This window comes from Anas acuta, chromosome 7, assembly GCF_963932015.1.
Source record: "Anas acuta chromosome 7, bAnaAcu1.1, whole genome shotgun sequence".
In the NCBI taxonomy this organism is placed as follows: domain Eukaryota; kingdom Metazoa; phylum Chordata; class Aves; order Anseriformes; family Anatidae; genus Anas; species Anas acuta.
Window position 1 is genome coordinate 2,566,958 of NC_088985.1, and position 26,495 is coordinate 2,593,452.

General features: G+C 40.6%; 1 protein-coding gene across 7 annotated transcripts in view; it reads right to left on the reverse strand.

Moving 5' to 3' along the window:
* The window catches only part of PCDH15 (protocadherin related 15), a 773,967-nt gene that overhangs the window by 60,612 nt on the left and 686,860 nt on the right, over nucleotides 1-26,495 (reverse strand). For all 7 annotated transcript variants that reach the window (XM_068688403.1, XM_068688402.1, XM_068688405.1 and 4 more), the window contains 3 exons: nucleotides 16,120-16,229; nucleotides 14,808-14,948; nucleotides 4,773-4,900 (listed from right to left, as the gene is read on the reverse strand). In XM_068688403.1, coding sequence (XP_068544504.1) covers nucleotides 4,773-4,900; nucleotides 14,808-14,948; nucleotides 16,120-16,229 — 379 coding nt within the window. The remainder of the gene's footprint in view (nucleotides 1-4,772; nucleotides 4,901-14,807; nucleotides 14,949-16,119; nucleotides 16,230-26,495) is intronic.

Below are 26,495 nucleotides of genomic sequence, written 5' to 3' on the forward strand. Positions count from 1 at the left end.
TTCAGCATGGTTTCTTAGCATAACTGTAATTAGCTGTATCAATGTTCACCCTACTTCTGAGGATGTGCTTTTCCACACTATTTTTAAGCAAGCTTAAATAAAAACTTTTTGTCATTTATCACTTAAACCTCTGTCTCCAGGATCTTTACAGTATATAAAAATTGCACAATTAAGGAAAAAGACATGAGCAATATACCATGGTTAAAATGAGTTGCATTTTTATGATATGAAATCAAAGGACTGATCCACATTTCAGCCTCTGATCAAGTGCTATTTTTCTTTCCAAGCCTCTCTCCCCTGAATTGTCTTGTCATTGTTTCTCTTTTAATACACCCTTCTCTTTTACAGGCTTTGTTTTATCCCCTCCTGTGTACCATTTTTCAAGCATCCCACCTCATTTAGTGAGCCAAACCCTGACAACTGCCTCTACATATTGGCAGCACAATAAGTGCCCTGGTACTAAATAATGTCATGAACTACATCAGCCTCATCCACAGATGCAGGAACTCCCTTCGGTTACTCGGAGCATGGCACAAGAGACATAAAAACAGGGCCCTTAGACAGCAATGAGCAAGAGTTGGTATTAAATATATAAACCCACACAGAGAAACCAATCACAAAGAAAAGGAGGAGCAGACACTTGCAAACAGCTGACCTGCTATCCCTTATCATCCACTACTCATATAAGCCTTCAACTTCCAGGTTTTCAAGCAAAATCTGTCACTTACAGATAAAAATCAAGAGAGAAACAAGAGAAGCCAGCAGTTAATCAACACTGTCCCTGTTAAACCGCAAGAATACCTACTTTTGTTTAAAACAAGGAAAACACTAGCTCAGTTTAGGGTCCCTTCCTTTTTGGTAACTACAATCTTACACTTGAATTGAAAATTAACATCCTCTCCTTCCCTCAGGATAATGAAATGGGCAGAAGAAACCAATATGAAAGTCAATGTGACCCCTACACATTTAGTACCTATTTATTGCTGGTATTTCCTTGAAGTACAGGGGTAAACAGAGCAAGTTTGGGTCTCACTGTGTGGGAAGAATCGCACACTTCTCCACAACATGACTACATGGCATTGCTGAGATAAATAAGATGATTTTCTTCATATTTAGGAAATGTTGGTCCACTGTACCCCAATAAGAGTGATTTCAACCATCTATACTGAACAGGTTTTCCACCCATCAAAACCATGTCTAAAGATCACCAAAGAAAGATCACTGACAGAAAGAATAAGAACATGCAGAGTATTTATCAGTTTCTTTTCACAACAACTCAGATTTCATTAACAATTAGCAACTATTAGTGAAGGCAGAAGGTGAAAGCAAATGGATCTAAAACTCCTACCAAGAGCTTAAATCCCCCTCTACAATGGCAATGTGAATAATTCGTCAAGTACAAGCTCTGCGTACTTTATTAACGTCCGTGAAAATTTCAACTTGGAAAACTACTCATTTAATGGCTTCTATTCACCTGAGCTCTTCAAGAAGTGGCATTTGATTAATACTTCTTAACAGTCTAACTGGAATGGGTATTGTATCTAAACAACAGATTACTTTTTTTTCTTAACGTAAAGTAAGTTAACAGAAAGTAAGCTAACTAGCACTGAGCATTGCAGATGCTTGGTGCTAGAAGAATACATTCTAGCCAGGTTCCCAGATTTTCTCCAGCAGGCACTTCGTAACTGCTTCTCAGTTCATTTCAGTTTAATAAAACACACGTTTGTGCTTGATGCCATCCACTACTATCATCTTCTGTCTTGTACCGTGTTCTATTTTACCTGTCTGTGACACCAGGGAGAATTCTGTCATGGATTTTAACTGGAGCGGGGTAGAAACATAAAATCATAATTTCTTTCCTATTTTCCTTGGACTGTCCTTTTCTGTCCTCTGACCTCCTTTTCTGAGTGAAATATTTCTGATGGGAAGAAGCACATTCCCCCTCTTCACCTCTGAATATCCCCTGCCTGTACGTCTGCTCCATTTTATTCACTCATCCCCTTGACTGACACGCATGAGGATCTATGCCAAATAAATAGAAATGCATCTTCAAAAAACAGGTAGAATTTCACGTTCTGTTAACATTTTGTATGATTAACTCATAACGTACTTTTACACTTGTTCTTTATGTCTCATTTACTTTCATCCACAAAATGTTCTTTTATCTAAATAACTTCGCTGTTCAGTTTTCTTTATCTACTCCAATATCTTTGTGCAGTATTGCATCCTCAGCACTTCTAAAGTTCATGGATTTGACACAGTTTTCTGATTCCTACATTTGATTATGCCAGAGCTTCAGTTTAAGGTTTGCAGCCAGAAGCAATAACTGACAAAATGCCTGGAGGGAAAAAAAGGATACTAACAGAAGTATTACCTCTGCCTTCCAAACTCTGTTCAACTGTGGTCTGAGATCACCCTAACAGCAATACTACCATTATTTCTTTCATTTGGGCATCTGCATTTTCCCCTTCACTGAATCACACAGACATCTGGTGACATTTAGCTATTTCATACAGAGTAGAAATCTGGTGTACCTTGACAGTTCAATACAGAAGATGGAGGAAAAGAAATTCATAAAAGCAAATTTTCCAAATCCTTCTCTGAATGTGTTATTTCCAACATACAATGCTGCCTTATTACTTGCTTTGTAATTTCCTTATTCATATGGAAATAGCTCTTTAAAGTAAACAAAGGCATTGTACATGCTAGATGTCATTTTTGGCTTCATTTATGAAGTCTGAACTGAGTTTTCACACTCAATGAAGTAGTAGTAAAGAATCATGCCTTTTCAACATGCCTTCTAGCTACCAATACATATCTTAAATCTCCTTGCAGCATAATTCTTCTCTAAATCTTCCAAAAAGTTCAGCAGAATTGCTCTTTTTTTTTTTTTAAAAAAAAAAAAAAAAAAAAACGTGCTGCTAATAACACTCTGACAGATGTTGCACCAGCTCTGATCTGTCACCCAACCCTACCCGGTCCGGTCCCATGAACTGCCCTACAGGTTGGGCACCAGCCTTTCCAGCAGGTGACATGTCACACTACCCACCAAACAGCAGCATCCATGGCACAGCAGAGGGCACAAGGCCAAGTGGCACTAAGACTCCTCCACGTGTCTGCAGATATCAGGGGACTAGCAAACATGCTCAGCCCTCGCATCGTCCCAGGGTAGCGTGCAACTTGCCATTCCTCACCAGCCCCACTTGGGGGGTCTGACTCTACCTGTTGTGGCCTCGAAGACCGCCTGCCTGCAGAAGAAGCTAGGAAGAATGGGCATACAGCGGATATATGCACTGTAACAAACCCTTACCTAGTGCGTTTCTTAGAATCATGGAATCATTGAGGATGGAAAAGACCTCTGAGATCATCTAGTCCAACTTTTAACCTAGCACTGCCAAGTCCACCATTAAACCATGTCACTAAGCACCACAGATACATGTTTCTTGAGAGGCCTCCAGTACTCAGCCACTTCCCTGGGCAGCCTGTTCCAATACTTCACAACCCTTTTAGTGAAGAAATTTTTCCTAATACCCAACCTAAGGTGCAACTTAAGGCCATTTCAGTAAAAATTCCCAGCTGTTTATTTGGATTGCTGGATGCATTTCTAGAAAAGACTAATATGGATATTCTGGGGCCAAAACATGCCTAAGAAAAACATTGTATAAAAAAAAAAAATACTCAACTACTTCACAACATTAGCAAGTTTTCTCTGCAGAAGCTTCTCACCAATAATCAATTTTTTCACCAATAATCAATGCATTTTCCATGTTTCTGCAACCTCTGAATTTAATTGGGGAGGACTGCTATGAAAGAGAAAAAAAAACAACAAACAGTGGACAACTTTAATAAGCTCTGATATTCTCTGTTCCATTCCTGGTGCTCTAAATACATCATGAGGTCAACATAAAACTCTTTGCAGGTCATATATTTGTGCCCTGTCATGCATCAGCTAGAATCAGCCACTTGAAAGCTATTCCACTAACACTTAAAGTGAAAAAAGATGCAGGAGGCCTGCTGAGGTGACAAAATACAGGTAGAAGAAACAAGCTGACTTGGAAAGTCCTGGCAGCCCAGGCTGTCTCTAACACAAAAGACTACATCACAAAGTATCTTAAAGAAAACAAATATCTTTTATTCTAAGTTATTTTTCTGCCTGATGCTAATTACATTCCATATATTACATTTTCTTGAATTTTATTTCATTTTTTTAAACTACAGATAATCTGTTTTACCCACAAATTGTGTCAGAGTGCACTGATATGAAACTGCTTCCCTAACCCGAAACAGAAACCTCGTTTTACTTTTCAAAGCATAAACATACTGCTGACAAAGAAGTCAGAAGAAGTTAAGGTTAATGCTAGTGTTCAAACATAAAAGAATCATCTGAACATTAACTTATATAATGATAGCTACAAATCTTCAGATGACGACCACATAAATTCAACAGAAATAACTCCAAGTTCAAAATCAGTCCTGCACCAATAACCACTGGAATACAGTGCTAACGTGTGTTAATCATACACAGGAAAATGGAAACCATCTGACTCATGTTCATTGTCAAATACTGATTTTATTTAAAAAAAAAAAAAAAAAAAAGAAAAAATACCCTTTCTGTGCTGACTGTATTTAAGAAGTAATCAAAGGGAATTTACTGTCAGTGTCGAGTTCAAGCAGTTTTAGAATAAACATGTTCCATAACCTCCTCTAGAAAACCAAAACCTTAAAGTATTTTTCTTCTGGAAGTGAGTGCTATGTAAAAACTGCAGCCTTACCTTAACTTTAAGCACAGAAGAAAACATTTTAGCATCTTCAGAGACACCTCCAATGTACATTTTTTTGGTAAAGACAGGCGCGTGGTCATTTTCATCCTTCACTTCAATGAATACCCTGGCTGTATTACCTAAAGCAGGGAAAGAAAAGCATGCATAGAACATTTGGCAGTCAATCATCATGGCCTATCAAGTTTATACATTTACAATCCAAACGGATCATGTGGAACAAGTGCACAGAAAACACTGTAAGAATATATAAGAAATAATAGCATACCTGGTATTAGAAGTATGAACTTGAAGGAAATCAATCATGCTTTTTTTGCTCTACCCTTTATTGTTTTTTCATTTGCTATTTTTTTCTGATTCTTGTCTTAACTTGAGCTGAAATGTTATCCTTTATAGCAAATTATGCCCATCACCTGCACACCCACACTTTGCTATTAGGGCTATATGAATTTGCACGCATCACAAATTGGACTGGCCCAACAGAACACAAGAAATATTAAAGGTTCAATACATCTTCAAGGAAAAAAAAAAAATAATAATAAAAAAAAAACAACCCTAATAATCTCTGTTTTATTAAACAGTTACTGATCCACCACATTCAACAATAAAGACATTTTTCCTTCTGTAAGAAGTAATGCAAAAATTAAGGACCTGCTGCAAAGAAGATTCAACTGTGCAGCAATCTATACCAAGATCTCTTTGTCTCTTTCAGAGCACAGTATAATCCAGAAAGATTGCTGGAAATGACGATGTCCAGTTCATTAAGAGCACATTTTCAAATGATAAATTACCTCATTTCAGAGTTGATTTTCCCAACTTGTTTCAGTGCCAGTCTAATTTAAATGCTGCACAGGTGCTATGCTGATCAGTTAGCTTTAAAACGCAGTCTTATTTAGAAAGAGTTGAGTGGCTATATACATTGGGGGGCAGGGGAGGACAAAAAATTTATACACAGACTATTTCTTAGGATGATGAAGTCACCAAAAATACTGCATCTGATGGGAAACTAATGAGTAATTCATAAAAGCAATGGATATCTGAGAAAACTATTTAAAATGTCATCCAATGTATTACTACAAAGAGAAAAGAGAAAGGAGGAAGAAAAAGGAAACGACATTTCCTCAGAGGAATAATCAGTTTTTCACCTTCCGCACTGATCTGTACAGGTAGGTTAAAAAACTTGTAGGTACTGTTACTCAAAGCTTCAAGGAAAAATGACTGCATACCAAACTCATGAAACAAAGCCACAATCCAACATTTAAATATCTGAACAGCTGTAACGTGGACATAATGATCTATTTGTAATCATATCTACTTTGCTTATGTTCATTTTGAAAGAACACTTCTAACTTTGACTATATTATTTACTACAGTGAAGAAAAATGTCACCCCAAGAGCTATTGTAAGATTCCATGGAAGTCCAATCTCTCTCTTGTTAAACCAGATCCTTAATGTTTCTGGCTGCAATACCAAGTTACAGTTAGAAGCTGCAGCCCCGTGGAGAAAAATGAGATTCCCGGGTAGGTTTTTTCATTGCAGCTACACCCTTTAGGGAAGAAGGCAATTTAAGCAGGATTACAGGCAATGCGTGCAAGTGACCTTGCCCTGCAGAGCTAATAAACAGTTATATCAACGGTTGGCACCAGTTTACTGCTGTAGGGAAGAGCCTAATTGCATCACGTCCAGCGCCGGTAGGAGTAGGCATTTGCTAACCTGCACTAGTTCTCTGTAATGCAAATTAAACGTCTTTTGCTTAGTGCTCACAATGGACATAATTTCAAGCCAGTTTTGGTGAGGTGGCTTTGCCTCGTGCAAAGTTTGCTTTGCAATTTGCTCAAAAACATTTGTTTAATTTGCTGGTAGTCCTCTGAGCTGCCAAAATGCTGATTTGTTCAGTGATGGTTGAATGCTTTGAAAATGAGAAAGTTATTACATTAAGCACAAAGTAAATTAAATACCCTGCTTATTTCCAAACCAGCATTAGCATCATTAATGTTAAATTAAACATATACCTCCATTTTATCTTACTGCATTTCATACACAGCTTGTATTTCACTCGGTGAAGCAGATGTAGGGGAACGCAGAGCCTGTGAACTCCACGCTACCTCGTGGTTTTATCCCATTCCAGCTGGCTGCAGCAAATGACCAGCAGCCACTTGCAGAGGTTGCCTTATTCCCACATCAAATAAGCCTAGAAGCAACATGCATTAAAATCCCTCATCAGAAAAAGTGCCATGCCTGTGAAGGGCATGCCAGACCCTTTGCAGCAGGGATTTCCCCAGCTGCTCTGCTTGACTCAGTCAGATATCGCCTGCACAGGGGGTTCTGCTCCTACGTCTGTGGTGCCCTGCCCGAGTGAGAAGGGCACCAGCAGCGCGTGTTTCCAGAGTCTGGGCACAGCACTAGACTCTTCTTTTCCCTCATGCTTGTATTTAGTGCTTGTACCGAACAATGCGTGCACAGGGCTTGGTCTCTCTCTTCTGGTACATGAAGGGTGGCAGCAGCACCTGCTATATAATGTGCACCGTTATTGATACTCTCGCAGGAAGGACAGCCAACACCAAATGACACCCATCTTTTCACTCACCTTTCAGAGGGAAAGCTTTGTATCCCCATGCGTGCCAATCCTTGCTGCTCTGCTATTCTAGATCTGGAACCCAGCTCTCCTTAATCATTTTTCTGGATTCTGAGAGTTGAAACCCAAACTTACTTCTCCATGTTAATTCTTGCAAATTGGCACTCCTTGTGATTGCCTCATGCAATCAAACTGTAATTATGCCAGCCAGGTGACAGAAGGAAGCATTTCACCCTGGACAAAGCATCACAAGACTGCCATGGTGGCCAAAGGACGAAGAGAGAAGAAATTGGAGTGCTACAGCTGCCTTCCTTCAGCTGTAAAGAAAATGCTTCTCTACACACTAAATATACAGTCAGTATTTGATAAGCAAACAGCTTCTTTAGTTTTACTGTGCATTTTCATCACTAAGACATATTTATTGTCTGTTTTTTTTTCATATCAATACCTTCAACAGTCACAAAGGTTGGCCAGTCTGCCATACAATACTCTGCAATGGAAGTTCCTGCACCATCATCTCCTGCAAGGTCTCCTGTGTCCCATTTGTCTCCTCTCTTCTAGACCCTAGTGAGATGAGTCGCAGTGTGCGAAGTACATAGATCTGCAGCTGCTTTTAAGCCATCTTCAGCTTGTAGGTACCTAACACATTGCATGCAGCGCTCCAGGTAATCAATCTCTCCCAGGACTAGAAGATGAAGCTTTTGGATTCTTTCAGCTTCTGCAATTTGCTTAAGGAAAGTAAAAATACCCAGAGAGCTCATCTAAAGGGAACCTGATGGTCCTCTGAAAGAGATAAAGCTAGTACATCAGGAATGACTAACACAAATGAAAACAACAAAAACTCTAGGGAGATGGTCAGAACTACTGCGTACTAACATTTCTATAAGCTTTTCCCAAACACATCTGTAGAAAACTCATTCCTACTATCACTGCTTACCTAAGTAGTGTTAATAACATGCCTGGATCCATGTGAACCTGCAGCTTCTGGCCAGATTACAGAAATCAAGTTGAACTACAGCAATGCTATTTGAACACCGGGACAGATGAAGGCTGTAGTTAAACTGTGATTTGAGTGCTACCAGATTTGTTTTACATCATGCTTTCACCAGTGGTACTACACTTGTCTTCCACGACATGCCAAAACGGCCATTGATACAGCTGCTCCTCATACATCGCTAATTTTAACAGAGAACATCTGCATCTTGCTTAAGCAGTGGCTGCTGGTTCTGCAGGCAGGAACAGCGGATTCTTCTCTTTTAGAAGTTCATTTTAATCAAACTGAGAATGAGAATGCGATTGGACAGGGCTCTATAATACTTTGCTTTACTACCATCTTACAAGTCTGTCAAGCCGACTCTGTGCTTTGGCAGGTGAAATGAACTGAACTGCAGCTGTGCTCAATCTCACCTTACTAAATTTGGCAGAACCAAATAGAAATCAGCACCGATTTTTGTTTTCAATGGGATTTTCATCTAAATTAGCATGTGCCCATTAAGCCTGGAGAAACTCTCATGCTGTAGTCGATCAAGAACAGCACAACGAGATCAACGAGGCTCTGATGAGACATACACAGTGACATATTTGGAATAGCACTGATCCAAGGGCTGATTTAAATAAACGTATTTTTTTTTTCTCCTGAATAATCAATTGAAAGGAAGCTCACATTTTATGCATTTTCTCTATAATACATTTCTTTGTGGCTCAGAGATAATTGAAGTCCATCTCAGTGGCTTTCAGGGAAACTACCCCCAGAGGTGTGTGGCAGAGAAGGCAGATTTGCAGCCCTTCAGGCTCTGCAACATATTTTGCCCATCTGTCACAACTCCTACATTTGCAGATAAGCATGGCAGCCAACTTGTAAAACACCACCAGCATGAACTTTACAACACATTTGAAAATAAAAATGCAAGACTATTCGAAAAGACAATAAATAATACAGGGATACAGAATTCATTTTCATAAATTTAACTAAGAAAAACTATCATTCCCAGTTATTGCAGAGCAGTTGCAGAATTGTGGTTACAAAACTAGATTTGTTTCTTTTCTGTTTATGATTCCCTAGGGTTTCTTTTGTGATTAGAACACCAAAAACATGACAGGAGAAAGAACTGCTCTCCATTTACTCTCCAACACCCATGGCAAAGCACTGCCTCCCAGCCAGGATTACAGGACCAGTTTGACAACAGAAATGACCCCAGGGCAGCACCACTGCCTACCTGTGGGGAATCAGCCTGCACCACCTCCTGCTTGGGGCTGGGCCCAAGGCACAAGATTGTTCTAAATGCATGAATAAAACACGTAAATATTAAGACGAAAGGTACATTTTTCTCTTAAAAAATATTTTAATGCCAAAATAAAACCCATCTTTACCAAGATGGCAGGTTCACTCCTGTAATACTCAGCACACCTGAGTGACGTGAAAGCTATGTGGAAGAGCATTTCTCCCCACCAGCTGGTCTAACACTCTTGAGGAATTTTACCTCTTCACTTCCTTGTTTCTACTCCTAAGTTGATGTTTAATAATAATTCATTCTACTCTTGAATTCTGTAGCGCCCCTGCTGCAGTGAGGAGGAATATCTGGTTCCAGTTCTCCCTTATACCTGCAGCAGACTGCATGCAGACACAAAGGGGGCACTCGCAATTCCTGAAAAGGACGTGTGCTTATCAAGACAGTGCAAGCACGGCTGTAGAAATGACAAATCTTGTTTGCTATGGTTTTCACTTCTTGTTAATTCCCCCTAAAATGTGGTAAAACCATCACATGGTTCTGTAATTATTATTGCCATCTCTAGGAATTTTTGATGCTTATTTGCTGCATGTCCTCACCCTATTAACTGGGACCAGTCAAGTCAAAGGAGTACAGGCAGAAATAAAAAGGGGATGCAGGAGAGATTACAGTGACACTACAAAGGCTGCCAGAAGCTTCCAAATGAAGATGCAGGTGACAAGATCAAGGATGCAGGGTAGAGCTCCACCACATGTTCAAGTCCATGACACGAGAAACCCCAGTTTTTGCTGCCATCATGAGAACACGGCTTACTGGGGAGGCACAAGTTTTAGAGACAACCAAAGCAGGAAAAGATAAAACCTACAGAAGAGCAACCTGCAGCCAAAACTACTCCCTTCTGGTCCCCCTCTCAACATTGGGTTAAGCAAGAAGAAGTTGACATGGGTAACTTGTAACTAAGACAAGCGTCCCAGGCAGCACTGTGCCAGCTGGTAACACCTTCACCTCTGAAGACCTAATTTTGAAACAATCTGTTCACATCCACGTCCATTTGCAGGCACACACTGGAACAGCCTGGAGGTACTTCGTTGCGCAGCCACGGAGGACAGGTGAAGCTGTGCACAGACGGCAGCAGGAACTCAAGATAAGAGAGCAAATGACACGTGCAGACTTGGGGAATGAAAAGAAGCACTTTTTTTCAGATACTGGAAACTGGGCAGTGGAAAACATAAGGTTGCATCCTCTGTTTCTGTTCTCTGAAGGATTTGCCAGGCCCTTTTGTCCATGGTGTTCAAAAGCAAGTGTATTCTGGCTCTGTTGCATGGCTCTTCACTCCAGATCAAAGTGGGGAACCCTGTCACCTCCCATCATGGTACACTTTTTATTTGTCTGGCACAGACACCAGATGGTCACAAATTCTTTGATTCTTAAAACCGGGACTAGGACTATTTCAGTGATAAAACCTCCTCCTTGTCTTTACAGGTCTCCACTGCTTCTCCTTACTGTGTTTGGGCAGCACTTCTTCACTCATCACCCTGGCTTCCCCTGTCCCACCTCCACCTGCCCTTCTTCCTTATCACAGTTATTGTTCTGACCCCTTTCCTCCTGGGTATCAAACTTCAGGACAACGAGATGCTGATGAAAACCTTGCCAACAGCTGGCTGCTCAAATGAGAAAAAATATGATGTTTTGCCTGTTCTTGTTCAAGAAGTACTTTTGGTTTAGTAAATGATTAACTGCACTGATACATTCCCTTCAGCTCACTCCTTCTGGGAGGAAGGAGCTGCTCGCTCCGTGATTGATCACAAAGCAGCACCTTCAAATTGCAGAACACTTCCCGCCACACACAGCCCTGTGATGTTCCCTTTATGTAACTGTTTTTCTGTTTCTCATCTTATCCAGTGAGGGGGAACCAAAAGCTTCAAGTTGGAAGCTAATGATCACTATCCTCATTTGTCCTACAGTATACCCCTAGCCTATGGTTTATTGTGATAGCCAATCTAAGCAGCAAAGAGCAGAGACAAAAAAAAATAAAAATCCTGCTGCTAAATTCAACTGAAATAGAGAAATCCATTAATAGCTGAGGTCATTCAGGGTTCGGCATCATCAGATGCCAATTCCTCGGGCTAGAATTCCAACCTTCTAACTTCACTATCATCATCAGAACTGACATTTCTTCTATTCAAATGAAGTATAAATGCACTGTAATTTCACTTACAAAGTTTCAGTGAAAGTAACTCATTTTAGGAGTTCAATTTCACTGAATCTAAGAGTATGATTTTGCATGATTTAGCATCGTATTTTGAAAACCCAGTTTAAATCACCAATTTTATTTTCTCCTACTCCAAAGGACATCTCAATTTACTTTCTCTCCTCATTTATTTATTCAATTATTACTACACTATCAGTTGGCACTATCACTGAAGGACAAGCTTAGTTATGCTTAATGTGTATCATCCACTTTTCCATTGCAGAGATGATCACTCAAAATCCTTTTATACAGTAATGTAGTTAAAAACAACTTGGTAACAAGCCTCTGAGTTTTGTAAAATTTGGCACTGTTTTGTGGCTGAGCATCAGTGCTGTCTCCAGAAGGGCTCACCACTGAAGGGCACCAGAGGAGGTGGTGCATTATACTTCAACGTCACATAATGCTAGAGATGTGCATTCAAAGTGACCTATCTCCAGAGAGGTTCATCATTTCACTGTCACCGAAGTCCACGGTGGTGCATTAATTGCATCTCATCTACTTCTGCTCTAGTTCATCGGTTCTGTGCCCCAGAATTCTGAAGCAGTGTATAACCTGATTACCTCTTATCAGGAAAGGAAAAGGTGCTGAGAAAATGGAAAGGCATATATCATACAAATAGGAAGCAGGAATCAAACCATGAGGTCAAGGAGTCTCTATTACAAAGACCTAAGTGATTTAGTAAGCCAGACACTTGTGAAGTATTTTACAAACAGTATCAGATTCCTTAGCTATCCAGCACAGTGCATATTGGAAACTTAATATATGCTATACACCTGTGGATATCCACTCATACACAACATGCACAGGTCTTTGTTTAAACTGGAGTTTAACCACCAGTCATCATCAGGTGTCCCTGAACCAAATAACCCAGCCAGCACCTTTTCCAAACTGCTGTAGAGCTGGGAGAGCTGCTATAATGCGGACTCCGGATGGGAGGAGGGACACAGAGGCCAGCTCTTCCCTGACCAGCAAGACTGCTGCTTACAGGGGCAGTATTGGAAAGTCTGACAAAGGTATTTTAATGGCAATCCCCTGTACAATCTCTCAGGTTAGAGTCTATTACCACAATTTTATGGCATATTTGCAAATATTTATTAACCTCTGTAACTTCAAGAACTTTTACAATCTGCAAGAAAGTTTTCATTGGGTACCAATTTCAGTATTGCAAAGACTAATTACAGTAGTACATTTATATTGTTTGAAAAAAAAGAATCGCACCCTATTTTAAATTTTATCCTTAAAAATCTGAATTATGATCTCAATCCGTACACTGTACTCCTATGAACATCCACCACACACAGAAGTAAGCTGCACATGGCTTTCCTAATATGCTATTACTGTATTCATTACTACAATAATTACAAGACTAATTACAGAATAGGACATCAGAATCAGTTAAGCGTGGCCTTTCCTTTGCAACTCACTGTTAACTCTGCGGATCGCCACCCGTGGCGTGGGAAACACCGTTTGTCATGGGACCACGTTGCCACCTCTGACAACGATGGGGTGGTACTGTGGCCCTCTTCCTACCAAACCTGCTGACACAGGTCACTCCTGCCTGCAGTGAGGGATGAGATGGTACAGCAGCATCCCTTGGACAGATGTTTATAATTGAAAGAAGCTGAAGTTTTCCCTTCGACCTCGTATTTCCATGGATTGCTCAAGGTCAGGATGAGCCTTTATTTTTTTTTTTTTCTCCCCCCAGTGCTTTAGCAGATTTACTCTGTGATTAACGTGGGTGGAAGTGCAGAGGAGAAATAAGCTGCAGCCACTTGTAACAAATCTGACCCATAGCTCATATTGGAATAACTTTGACTGCAAAACTAATGACTTGAAATAAACTTACAGTCAATTTTGAATGAAAGGAGAAGGTAATATTTTCACAGCCTTTAAATAATGTTCAATTCCTCACTGCCCTAGAGAAGTTTTTCTGTTTGACATTCCCACACCCCAGACCTATTGCCATCAAGTCCATGATGCTCCTTAGCTAGAGACACACAGATCAAAACATACAGCAAAAAAAAACACAAGGCAAATATTGCCCATGTAAAAGCCTGTAATATTAAAATACTTTTTTTGGGTACAACGTGAGTATTACCGCTTTTTAATTAGGGCTCAAATGTGGGTTAAATAGGAAGGTGTAAAAGACGGAATGGAACACAAAGTGAGACAAATGTCCAAAAGCCCGAGTGCTACCTTCTCCTTACAGGAAGCACAATAAAAACACCAAAACACCTTTCAAAGTAATTTCATTAGAAGACAACAACCATTAAATAGGGGGAAAAAATACCTTCCAATGAGAGCGCCAAAACAGAACAATTTGTAAACAAAACTCTTTTTGTGCCTAGAGATACTGCAAGAAAACCTCCTGTCCATCCTTTCCTCCAGTTTGCTCTCAGTCACTTGCAATAACCTCCACACAGACCCTCAGGGGTGCTTAGGATGTCTTTTTCTTTCTGTCTGCCTTGCTGTTTATCTGCCCCACAATCCTCTTTGTAGAGTCCTAACCCTTGCTGCTTCCCATTGCTCCCCTCTGCCTTGTGCTCAGCTCCTTCAGATTTACGCATCCCCATGGATACAAGTTGTTCCCAGCTGCAGGGAGGAAGAGTTTGTATCTGTGCTGCAAAATGTATTTATGAAAAACCATTATGTTCCATCACAGAAAACCTTAATTACACTGAAAACATGTGGCTTTCATCCTCAGCTCTCTGTTCATATACAAACGAGTCATGTCTGGATCACTGAAAGCCCTGTGTAACACAGACATTATTTGTGAGGACTTAGCCCAGGACTCATCAGCACCATGTGTGGAGGGCAAGCACAGAGCTCCATTAATGCACATGCTGCCTTTTACATACCATCATCAGCACTGTATTTCTGAGAACACAATAGCTAGAGTTCAGTTATCAATATTCTCAAAAAATAAGAACAAATATATTAAAAAGATATTCAACAGTAAGGATTTCAGAACTTACTTTTGGAAGGGACACGCAGATTGGATCGTACCACTTGTAATGAGTCTGCTTGAACTCGAAGTTCGTAACTTTTTACACTTTCATAATCCAGAGACTTTTTAACTGATATCACACCCGTTCTGTTATTAATAGCAAACACATCTGAAATCCAGCAAAAAACAGAAAAGCAACCTTTTAAGACCTATAAACATTTTTTTAGGCAAAATATTTCTATGTCATGATGTCACTATTCTCTGACACCATCCTCAGAAATTCATCCTCATCCTTCCCGCCTCAGGATTCTAAAGTCCCATGTAAGCCTTCTTGGAAGCCGTCTTCAAATGAGCACAGCAGCTGAATCTGAACCTGGTAATGGAATCACCAACTTGAGGAAATGCTGGCAGGAGCAGACAACTAATGTCTGACTGCCACAAAAATAAGGATGGGAGGGGAGTTTTCCCACATCTCTCCAAACAACTTATAGTGTAATTTAGCTTAGGGATTTTGAGGTGGACCACGGAAAGTAACTGAGAAGGATGCAAACAGTAGGAAAGATGGTGTTGTTTTTTTTTTTTTTTTTTTAAGTATCCTGCTCTAATCTAACACTTGTGGATACCATATGGTAGAAGTCTTTAATGTCTTCAAAAAGATTTCTTGGTAAAACCAAATCCATTCCTATTTTCATTTTGATATGCCACAGGTTCATATCACATGGCACTGATGTAAATTTTCACATCAGTGAAAATTTGTTTTTTAACTGTCATTGTATTCTGCTGACAAATTGGAGGAAGAGAAGTGAATTTGGCTAGGTTGTGAGAATGGCCAGCAACAAGAATGAGACAAGTTTCACAATATAAGTCATAAGCCAAGTCAGGGCCTCCTTCAAAACGTAGTTCTGCTTTCTTCCGCAAGTTTAACAATTCCTTACTTCAAACCATCAGTTCAAAGAAAAGGTTACACATATGCTTTTCTCTATTTAGGTGCTATAGACAGCACGCTAGAGTTAGGGCATATATATTTCCCCATGGAGAAGATGCATGTCAGAGAAGGATACAATCTTACAGTATTAATAAAGAGATGTATGGTGTAAGTGCAAGCTTTATCTAAAGCAAATTTGCTACTTTTTAAAGAGCAAAGTCTTCTCCTGCACATGTATTTGTATATAGCTCATCTTGAGAGGTTTGACAACAGTAACAGGAACAGTCCCTCCTGCTTGTACAGTCAAGGTGGGATTACACTTCAGCGGCTTTATTTCTAATCTCTGTTTCTTGAAAACATCAGATGCATGCACTGTGCTCAGTATGCTCACTAAGACCAAAGTATTAATAATTACCTTCTTCATTTCCTGAAACAATTGAATATACAATAGTCTGGTTCAAGGCAGCTGCCATTACAACAGCAACCACGGTTCCTTTTGGTGCGCTTTCACTCACTGGTGGGGGTCTGCAGAATGAAACAGAAGTATTTGGGTTATCTCCCCATTGCCTGACCATCAGAGTACTGATAAACCTAAAAATTCAGGTTAGCAGTTACATCCATCCAGCACACTGCCAAGGCAGGATGATCTTTTATTAAGGAAAAACAAATCAAATTGCAAATGGAAAAAAAAAAAAAAGTGTAACTGACAAGAGGTGACCGTATATAGATAAAACAGTCCTTTGATAATGAGAAATTGAAATCCTGGAAATAACAAGTAGAAACTAAAGAGAAACACAAGAACCATCAGGCATTGATAAACTGCAACCAACATTTATACCATAACAAGTCTGTTTTAACACTCACCTGTACCTAAGATGTAAAAAAACCTGTAAGCTAACCAAAATGCATGCAGGAAAATTTCTGAATAACCCTCTTTAGAATTTACACAAATTGAAAAGCCACCTCCAAAGGATCTTCCATTCTTCAGAAAGATCTGGAAGTTGTTCTGCTAACCCATTTTTGTCATAAAAGACAAGATACTTTTCAGGAAATTAACTGCCATCCAAGAATAAATACACATCTTTTAATCACTTAGAAAAGTGTTTCTGATTCAATGAGCACTGATGTGTGGGAAAAAAAAAGAAAAAAGGATTACACCACTAATGTGTATCTTGTCCTCTTCATACCCTCCAAACACTGAAAAATGAGTGACTCACGTTGTATAAAAATAATGAGTTTCCTCCTGAAAACCAACAGTTACTTACCTCTCTCTCTCCTGTTGTTTAAATGCTATTTCCTTGGAAAATGCAGTAAAACCTTGAGATGCTCTCTCAAGGAAACCACAACTACTTCCAAATGAAAATGGAGGTCGTGCTAATGAATTTCAAAACAGTAGGTGTATTTCAGTTTTGTACTCATCTCCAGAATTTTGGACAGAATCTATGCCTTCCCTCGATTCAGGGAATATTTTATGCAACCCCTCTTTCATCCTCCTCCAGTAGTCTTCAAACCCTTCACCACACCCCACACTTTCCCATTCCACAGGCAGAAAGTTGGATTCCCAGTTTGCAATCCTAATTACTGAAACCAGATCTGAATTTCACCTTCACACACTGAGAGCCCAAACAGTCTGCCTTTGATTACAGACTTTTTCATTGGGATGAATCACCACAAACCCAGCACAGGCCCTGTTTCTAACACAACTGGTCCTTACACCACCCATAAAATGTCAAAGGCAAACCATACCCATGACCCACAGGGCTCTTACTTCCCTTGTTGCGACTTCTTCCATTGCTTTATCTGCTTTTTATTTTTATTATTATTTTTTTTGATCCCTGTAGAATGGCCGGTCCTTCTAAACTAAACCATGGTGGGTGAGTTATCAATTCTTCTGAGGAGCCCTAAGCCTCCCAGTACACAAATAAAGGGGGAAAATACTTTTCCAAGCTGAACAACACTGTACTGAAACACGAGCCTTGATTCTTTGGCAGAGTAACACCACGGTAAGCTCACTTGTACCCGAATACACATGCACAGCAGTACATACATGACACATCACCCTGGCTCTGATTCTTCTGCCTCAAACATGCTATCAGCAGTAGATTATTAAATTATTAAATTCATGATTGCTATTTAATTGATTAAGCTACAAAACTAGTGTTACACAACGTTTATTAACATGCACGTTACAAATGCAAACGTTAATCTTCAAGACAGAAAAAAGGCTGTCAAATCTGAAAACATTTCAAGCTGTAGCTCTTTTGATGAGGTCAAAAATGCAGGCCAGTGAGAAAAAAAGATCCATTTTATGTTGCATTACATATTCCTTTGTTTTCTTTCTCTTTTAAGGCACATGATTTGAACAAAAACCTTATTGACTCTATATTCAAAACCTACATTTCATCTGAAGCACACTTTCAGCCTATTCTTTTAATGCAAATGGCCTTGTAACCTCCCCTCTGACACAGCTGAATTCAATGAATTGACAAATCAATATCAATTAGAAAGAGGCTTTTGTGTTTGCTATGAAAGGCCATAGAGGGAGCGGACAGAAAACCACCGCAGTAATGGCATTGATTTAATTTCCCTGATTTAACTAAGGTGACCAAGTTCAAAGGGAGCAATGCATCAGTGGAATTAAAACATACAGCTGGTCTCTTAACATTTTGCCGAAATGTAGAGAAGGAAAGTAGTAAAAGACAAAGGTATGCAACTGACAATATACTGTTCTTTATCCTGTACTGCAAGCTCTAATAAGCTTTCTTTGGGAATACGCTCATTATTTTCCAATTTTTGAATGACTAAGATCTACAACAGTGATTTGTGTGTGTGTGAGTAGTAGACATATCATTAAAAGCTATTTTAGGCAACAGGCAAGGACATTTTGAGGCAATAATTTTGCATTACTGAATGTCAAAGGCTGGTTAGAGAAGACCTGACAGCAGCAAGGCAGTTCAATCCCGTCCAGGCCACCCAGATGAGGCTTAGAAACCAGTGTATGTGAACAGGGATGCTGCTGCTGGGGCGAGAGCGCACGATGAGGATTCAGAGCCTCTGAAGGTATTTGTGTCTGATAATGCCTGCAACACCTCGTTGAGCCTCTGAGCTCAGCTGCGAGCACAGTCATTACCCTGCCAGCCATGGGCTGTGACCCCACGCAACCACAGGTCTCTGTCACTGTCACTTCCGTGAGACCGGCTCCTCCATGGGACTGGAACACCACTGCCCTCCAGTCTGCTTCTGGTCCATTTGAAACATTTTAAATGAAACAACCACTTTCTGAGCTTGCAGCAAAACACATTCTCAAATCCATGGTTTCTAATACCCTCTCCTCCCCCCCTTACTTACTCACACAGGCAGCCACGCACATGCAATCACTCCATGTCAGAAGGCCCTGTGCCTTAACATGACTTAAACACGAGAAATCTTTGGGTGAAATGAGATAAAGAGCAATTACTGCACTCTTAGGTACCTCAGCTCCAACTCAGTCCACCCGCGGTCTTAATCTTTCATCCTGAACATGACTGGTCTTAATCTTTGATCCTTTGCACAACTGTCCTTTAACACTGGCAAAATAAATTTATTTCTGTACCAATGGTTCATTTACTCACAGGATTTTTCTGTAGCCATCACAGCAATGTCAGCAATGTGCAATTTGGCCAATGTTCGCTGTAATGCTGAAATAATAAATGCTGCTGTCTTGTTAGCATCCCGGATGGGGTGGTCCCCAGGAGCGACCCCAGCACTGGGGTGCAATAGAAACCCCATAGGATCCCCAGCCTCATTGCCGAGCTACCCCACCTGCCCAAGCCCTTCCTAATGAGCTTTGGTAGGAGAAGAGGGCCCCAAAGCAGCAAAGTATAAAAAAGAATTGCCTCAACTGCTTTGTGCCACACTGAGATAAGGCCTGTATCCAGCAGCCTCGGATTTGGGAAAAATAACATGCTTTCAAAGGGATCTAAAACTGAAGTTCAGTAATACGCCTTCTGTCCTACTCTTTGGATTTAGCTCCCCCAAAGAAGTTTAAGAATTGCCTGTATTTCTCTTGTTGAGACCTCTACTGTATTGCTTGCTGCCTTCATGCCATAAACTGTTTTCCCCTCAAAAAAAAAAAAAAAAAAAAAGACAAACAACAACAAAAAAAAAAGACAACAATGTTCATAACCTAGAAGAAAACCAGGATTAAAACAAATCCATTATTTAAACAGAAAAAAAAATGCAAGTTATAAAAATGTAGTTATCTTTTAATTTGCTATATCTCAATTATTCTAATCTTGCATCAGAGGGAGAAATGAAGACAGAATACATATTAAAAACACACTGGTAAGGTATAATTATTTTTAAACCCCTAAGCACAATTTTAACTTTTCCTCCTTTTCTCTTTTTCTTCCTTTGCTAAACAAGTCAAACTCTCATTCATTTTTCAATTTGTCTGCTACCCAATATGCTTTAAATTCACCATGAAATTTTTCTATCTCCAAAAGCATGAACATCAGATTTAATCAAAAATTAAATTTAAAACCAGCAAACCCAATAATAAATTGGAAAATTGGTTTAGCACTGAAGTTTAATAGCATGATGTGTACTTACGCTGTATTGGACACTTCAGTCAACTGTTTGGTGGATTTTATTTTAGTTCATGGAGGCCCACCAGCACAGGCCAGGAGATAAGCATTTTTATTTTATTATGTTTTTAATTACTTTACTAAAATTCTCATACTGACTTGATTAAAAATGTCATTTGGACCCCTCCTAATAACATCATCTCCCTACCTTCTCTAACATGACAGCTTCTTGAGATGTTTTGGCCTTAGCTACTTTTAACTCTCAGTGGCATTTTACCTGAAGCTTTCATACTGAAACCTTTCTAAGCATTGTACCCACTCCTGCAGAGATTCTTTATCTTACTCCTCATGGGAAGTGATTAATTTTTTTGTCTATCTGATTATTTGCATTAAAGAGAAGATATGTAATCCTTTTATATATATATATATATTTTTTTTTTTTTCTGGAAAAAGGTCAAGTGCAGACAGAGCAATAGAAATTTTAAAATGAGGCAAGCTAACAGTGAAGTTACATGGAGACTAAAATAGCTAATAACAGATCTACAACAGAAGCATTTAAATAGGCCTGACTGCAGTTGAGTTTTTAAAAACATGGAAAAAAAAAAACAAGTACGAGTTTAACTGGTACACTGAAGCAATAATTAAAGAAACAAATGGCAGAAGTATCATGATGGCAGCTCTTCTAATGGTTTCACCTACATTTAGGCTACTTTGTTTCCTGCCCTGGTTCAAAAAAGCAAAATATCTGACCATATTTTAGATCAGTAATCGAATTCTCAGTTTCCAGTTTGCATAACTTTAACAATCTGAACAGTTTGACAGAGTCTGGAAAAGATTACTTTGTTCTTCACTTGATGCATTTTCCAAGCAGTGTATCTCCAAAGTGTGCTGAGAAGGATCATGGATTCCTTACTGTACTTAACATCCTCACTTTCTGTCTCAATTCTCAAATCGGTTCAAGACATTCTGACCTTTCCATGGTATTTATCTCTGAAACAGATGACAAGGGAGTTTGGACATTGTTACAGTGAGCCCCTGTCACAACGTATTATCTTTTAAACCAAGTGTCAGATTTTATTCCCATGAACTCTCAGTCATCAGGCATTATGCGTGTGTGTGATCCCACTGAACTTCATAAATGAAAGCTGAGGTCACAAAGACATAAATATTCCTGTCAGGATTACTACGAAAGCAAAAAAAGGAAAAAAATCCCTGTCAAGCAGAATGTAGGGCTCTCTCACATATGCAGATCTGCCAGACGGACGGGTATGGACAGGATTTTGTGCTCTCATAATATGCTGTGAAGAGCTGGTTGGGGCTAATACCACATTTCTGTCTGCATTTCTATTCTGCATTCCCATTCCTGGAGTGATTTACTTCCACATTTCATCTGCCTGAATGTGGATTTGAAAACAGTCGTTCAGACCTGACGCTCACCTACACCAGACACAGCAAGGCAGCTTCCCTGCATGAGCTGCACCCCGTGCTGCTTCTGGTGCAACCTGGGCGGCATGCAGCTACATTCACCACATTGTATTAGATGGAAAAACACCAAGTGAGAGTTTCCTTCTCGTTTGGCATAAAGTAGTAGGTTTTAGTAATTGTGATGTAGCGTGTGCTGTGATGTGATGTGCTTAACTCAGCAAAACAGGACACATGGGCAATCCTTCTACTGCACTCTAATCATCAAACTCGCTGGTTTATCAGTGCAACCACACTTCAGTATCTGCTGTAGAAACTGTTTTATTTCCTATTTTTTCATAGCCACATGGTGAAGAGTGCTTTTGTATTTTTTTTTATGACAGAACAAATAATTGCTTTGAAAACACTCTCATGTAACACTGATTCCAAAGCTGCCACTGACACATGAGGCAAATTAAAAATGCATGTGGGAGCCCACGTATCATCCCTCTTGCTGCAGGTTCTCCCCCACCTCAGAGAACTTTAGACCTGTAGAATAAACCTGTAGAACTTTATTCTTTGTCATGTCTTCCCTTCATAGAATGCAAATTCTATAGTGGGAAATGCGGGATGAGAAGCTGTAAGACTTGGACATCCTGGGAAAAGGGTCACCCAAGTGGCTGCTCTAAATCCACCAGCATTACGCAAAAAGCACCTGAGAGACACAGTTAACATCCTTCACACTCCTGCTACAAGAAGAGGGAAATGACCCTCCTGTGGTGGAGCTGAGCACTACTTAACACGGCATTGAACTTAATGAGGAGAGAAAAAGGAAAATTTCAACAAACAGAGGCTTAAAAAAATACAGCTCATGAGCAACCTGATGAAAAAATGACCAGATTTAAGGCAGAAGCTTACATCTTGTCCATCATTGGTAGACAGCAAGTTGAATATGAGCCGGCAGTGTGCCCTGGCAGCCAGGAGGGCCAACCGTGTCCTGGGGTGCATCAAGCACGGCATCGCTAGTAGGTCAAGGGAGGTGATTGTCCCGCTCTACTCTGCGCTGGTGCGGCCTCACCTCGAGTACTGTGTGCAGTTCTGGGCACCACAGTATAAAAAGGACATGAAACTGTTGGAGAGTGTCCAGAGGAGGGCTACGAAGATGGTGAAAGGCCTGGAGGGGAAGACGTACGAGGAACGGCTGAGGGCACTGGGCCTGTTCAGCCTGGAGAAGAGGAGGCTGAGGGGGGACCTCATCGCAGTCTACAACTTCCTCGTAAGGGGGTGTCGAGAGGCAGGAGACCTTTTCTCCATTAACACCAGCGACAGGACCCGCGGGAACGGGGTTAAGCTGAGGCAGGGGAAATTTAGGCTTGACATCAGGAGGAAGTTCTTCACAGAGAGAGTGGTTGCACACTGGAACAGGCTCCCCAGGGAAGTGGTCACTGCACCGAGCCTGACTGAATTTAAGAAGAGATTGGACTGTGCACTTAGTCACATGGTCTGAACTTTTGGGTAGACCTGTGCGGTGTCAAGAGTTGGACTTGATGATCCTTAAGGGTCCCTTCCAACTCAGGATATTCTATGATTCTATGATCCTACCACTCTGACTGACTGTTTTATTATGGTAAATATTAAATATTTATTAAGCACCTTGATTCCCTGAATAAAGCCATTTTCCTTGAAGGAAACAAGTTATGCCCTCTCAAGTACTCGGTTCTCAAAGCAACGCGTCAAAGACAAATAAGTAAATCACTAGGACCACAGCTTTGGAAACCTCACTGGTGTTCACAGGTTGGAGATTTCTTCCCAGTTGGTTTGAACAAATGACTTCCTCTGCTGCTGTCCTGATTCCTGAAGAGAATTTATAGGGAGATGTTGTAAGAGATGTATAGAATAATTTGTTCCTCTCCCAGGAATAACTCATTTTTCTAAATACCCATATTTCTTTCTTTAATCTGAAAGAAGTTGTGCCATATTTGTAGAATACTCGGAACAAGAAAAGCAAAGCTCCCTCAGACATTGACATCAATGGAGAAGCTGTTCAGTGCCAAATGGCACTTTCTGGAAAGAAGTACAGAATTAGAACTCAAACACTAAATACTACCCATAGCCTCAATGCCTCTGTGCAGGATTCTCCATACCCTAGTTCATCGTAACTGTTTGTCTAAAGAGCAGGAGACCAGAGAACTGGGAGAAGCCTGTTGGAGTAACACTTCCAAGTGACTCCTGGTAGGAACCTGAAATTCTGTTTAGTGAAACCCTACAATACATGGCTATTTGCTTGGATGGTACTTGCCGATGATGTAGGTGGATTTAATGAAGTGGAAACAATATCCTATCTTTTGCTGAGAAAGAGAGGTCCACATGTCACATAACCTCTCTTTTACACAAAATACATTTTCCCGGTAGAGTGTTGCACCTAGTACAGAAGTACAATGCCACACTACATTTATATCTAGTAACACCCTCAATTTTTCAACTTCACAGATTTCCTCGTAAATTGGAACCAAACTTCGGATTACTGTATAAGTGGGTGCATATTTTCAAACAGGACGGGGACTGATAACACAGCACTAACAGAAACTGAAGGTTTCCAGTATCTTCCTTTTTCTGCTATTGAAATGGCTGAACACCTGTTTAATGTGCCCAAATGCAGTAATTAGGAACCAATGACACTACTTTTGGTTAAAATTTCATTTCCTGCTACAGCAGCACATCACTATTAGCAATGACCTTGTAGTCGCAAAGAGGATGTGGTATTTATTAATTAACAAAACAAAAAAATACCAAGTCCCTTCGAACCTTTTTTTTTTTCCCTTTTAAATGAGAATGTACTCATAAGAGGACAGGCTTGCAAAAAAAATAATATTTGTGTTCATCTAAGGTTCACTTCACATCTGGTCTTCACTGTTCCATGGTGCTACTAATTATGATCTGTTAATTAAGGAATCAAAGTACTGCCATTACCTGTTTGGAAGAAATGGAAACTTTTGGATCAATTACCTGTTTTAGGGTTCAGTCAAGAGGTGATCTGCGATGGAACTGTCAGGACAAGAGAAACAGCTTGGAAAAGGAGAGCTCAAAACAGCTCAATTCATTTTCCCAGGTACGTGATTTATTACCCAAGACGTGGCTGTTTCACCAGCACTAAGCAGAATGATATCAAAGTCAGCATTAAAAACTGTAAGAGACTGCAAATGGCCACAGCCATTTCGGGCAGCGCTGCAGAAAGCCTCGTGTGCTGGTGTCCCCTCCTTCATCCCCTCGCCATGCCCGACTCCCCCAGGCCCTGGCTCACTCTGGCTGCGAGAGGCAGAGCAAGTGGCAGGTCAGGCCACGTCCCCACACTGCTGCCCAGCATCCCACATGCAGACTCCGGTGGCTGTGCCTCCCTCTGCTCTCAGCGCTCTGGAGAACCAGCTGAATCCGACTGCCAGCTGCCTGCAGGGAGGCGCAGCGACAAGAGCATCAGCAGCACGGTGTCCTTGCTCAGCAGCAAGAGGTCAAGTGGGCTCAGAGGTGATCTATCCGCACAGAAATAAATGTCTGCATGTGTATGCCTTCGATGCTTTTTCATTTTTGCCTCTCCATCCTTTGTGTTTTTGCTGAACTAGAAAACAAGGCTTGGTTTTCAAAACACTTTACAGGCAGTGCTGCCATCAGCTTTCTCCAAGTCCTAATAACCAAGACAAGGGCAGACAAGGATCTGAGTACAGGAGGACCCACGTTCCTAATGCCGTTAAACCCTGCAGCTTCAGCATAAGCACCCCGGCCAGGAGCACAGCCCGCAGTACCAGCTGAGGTACCACGAAGACAGGCTGGCGCTTATGGATGCAGACGAGGGAGCTGTGGGAGTTGTGGTGCAGTGGTGCCTGCAGAGGACAGCCATGTGCAGCAAGCAGTAGGCCAAAATTTTATTTTTGGATTCTCTAGGATCTTGACTTCTCTTTGCTGTTGTCTTATATGCGTTGCACTGCAACACCTGGAAGTCTCCAGTACAATTTACAATCCAAAGAAAAAAGGTGGATGGAAAAAAGTGGGGTTAGTTAATTTGCTCCAAATTATGGAATAATGCAGTAGAAAAGCCAGTGGATAAAAGGCAAGCCTATTACTCGGCTGCTGCCTCCTGTGGAAGTCACTTTAAGACATGGAAAACAATCAATCAAACCCTTCCTTAGGATGAACAGGGCTCAAGTCAGAAACCCTAATGCGCTGCTGCAGGGCTGCCAGAGCAACAGCTCAAGGCACGGTTGCACTTCCATCTCCCTATCTGCCTAATGCTGCTATGCCTTTGTGATCATGCCATCTGGTCCCCTCTTCTCCTATGTCTCTGCATTTATTTCTGACTTGTAATACATCCTGCAACTGCACAGGCAGCTTTATTCTGTAAAACTGCTCGACTGTAACCTTTTTCTAAATACACAGAAATGAAGTTTGTAAAAGAGCTAGGAAAAATGTGTTGGAATCATCCAGATTATGGCAATTACGCAAGCAAAGATCAATACTAATCCACTGCAAAACCACTAGTTTTCAATCCCTTCAAAATTCTAGTATCCACATCCAAAAGTTAATCATTTTGCAGACAAGCACCATTACTCTGAGCTGACGTTTACCCTAAAGATATAGTAAGTCAACTAAAAAATAAGGCTTTTTGAAACCTGCCAGTTTCAGCTTGCATCACTGTCTAGAAACCAAAGAGAAATGCACTTTGCAGGCTGACAATCCCTGAAAGCCTTAGGGACTGAAACCAGTCCTGCTCCAAAATGTCAGAGAATCTCAGAACTGAATCAGAAGGTTTTGGGGTTGCTTTCATTCACTTTCT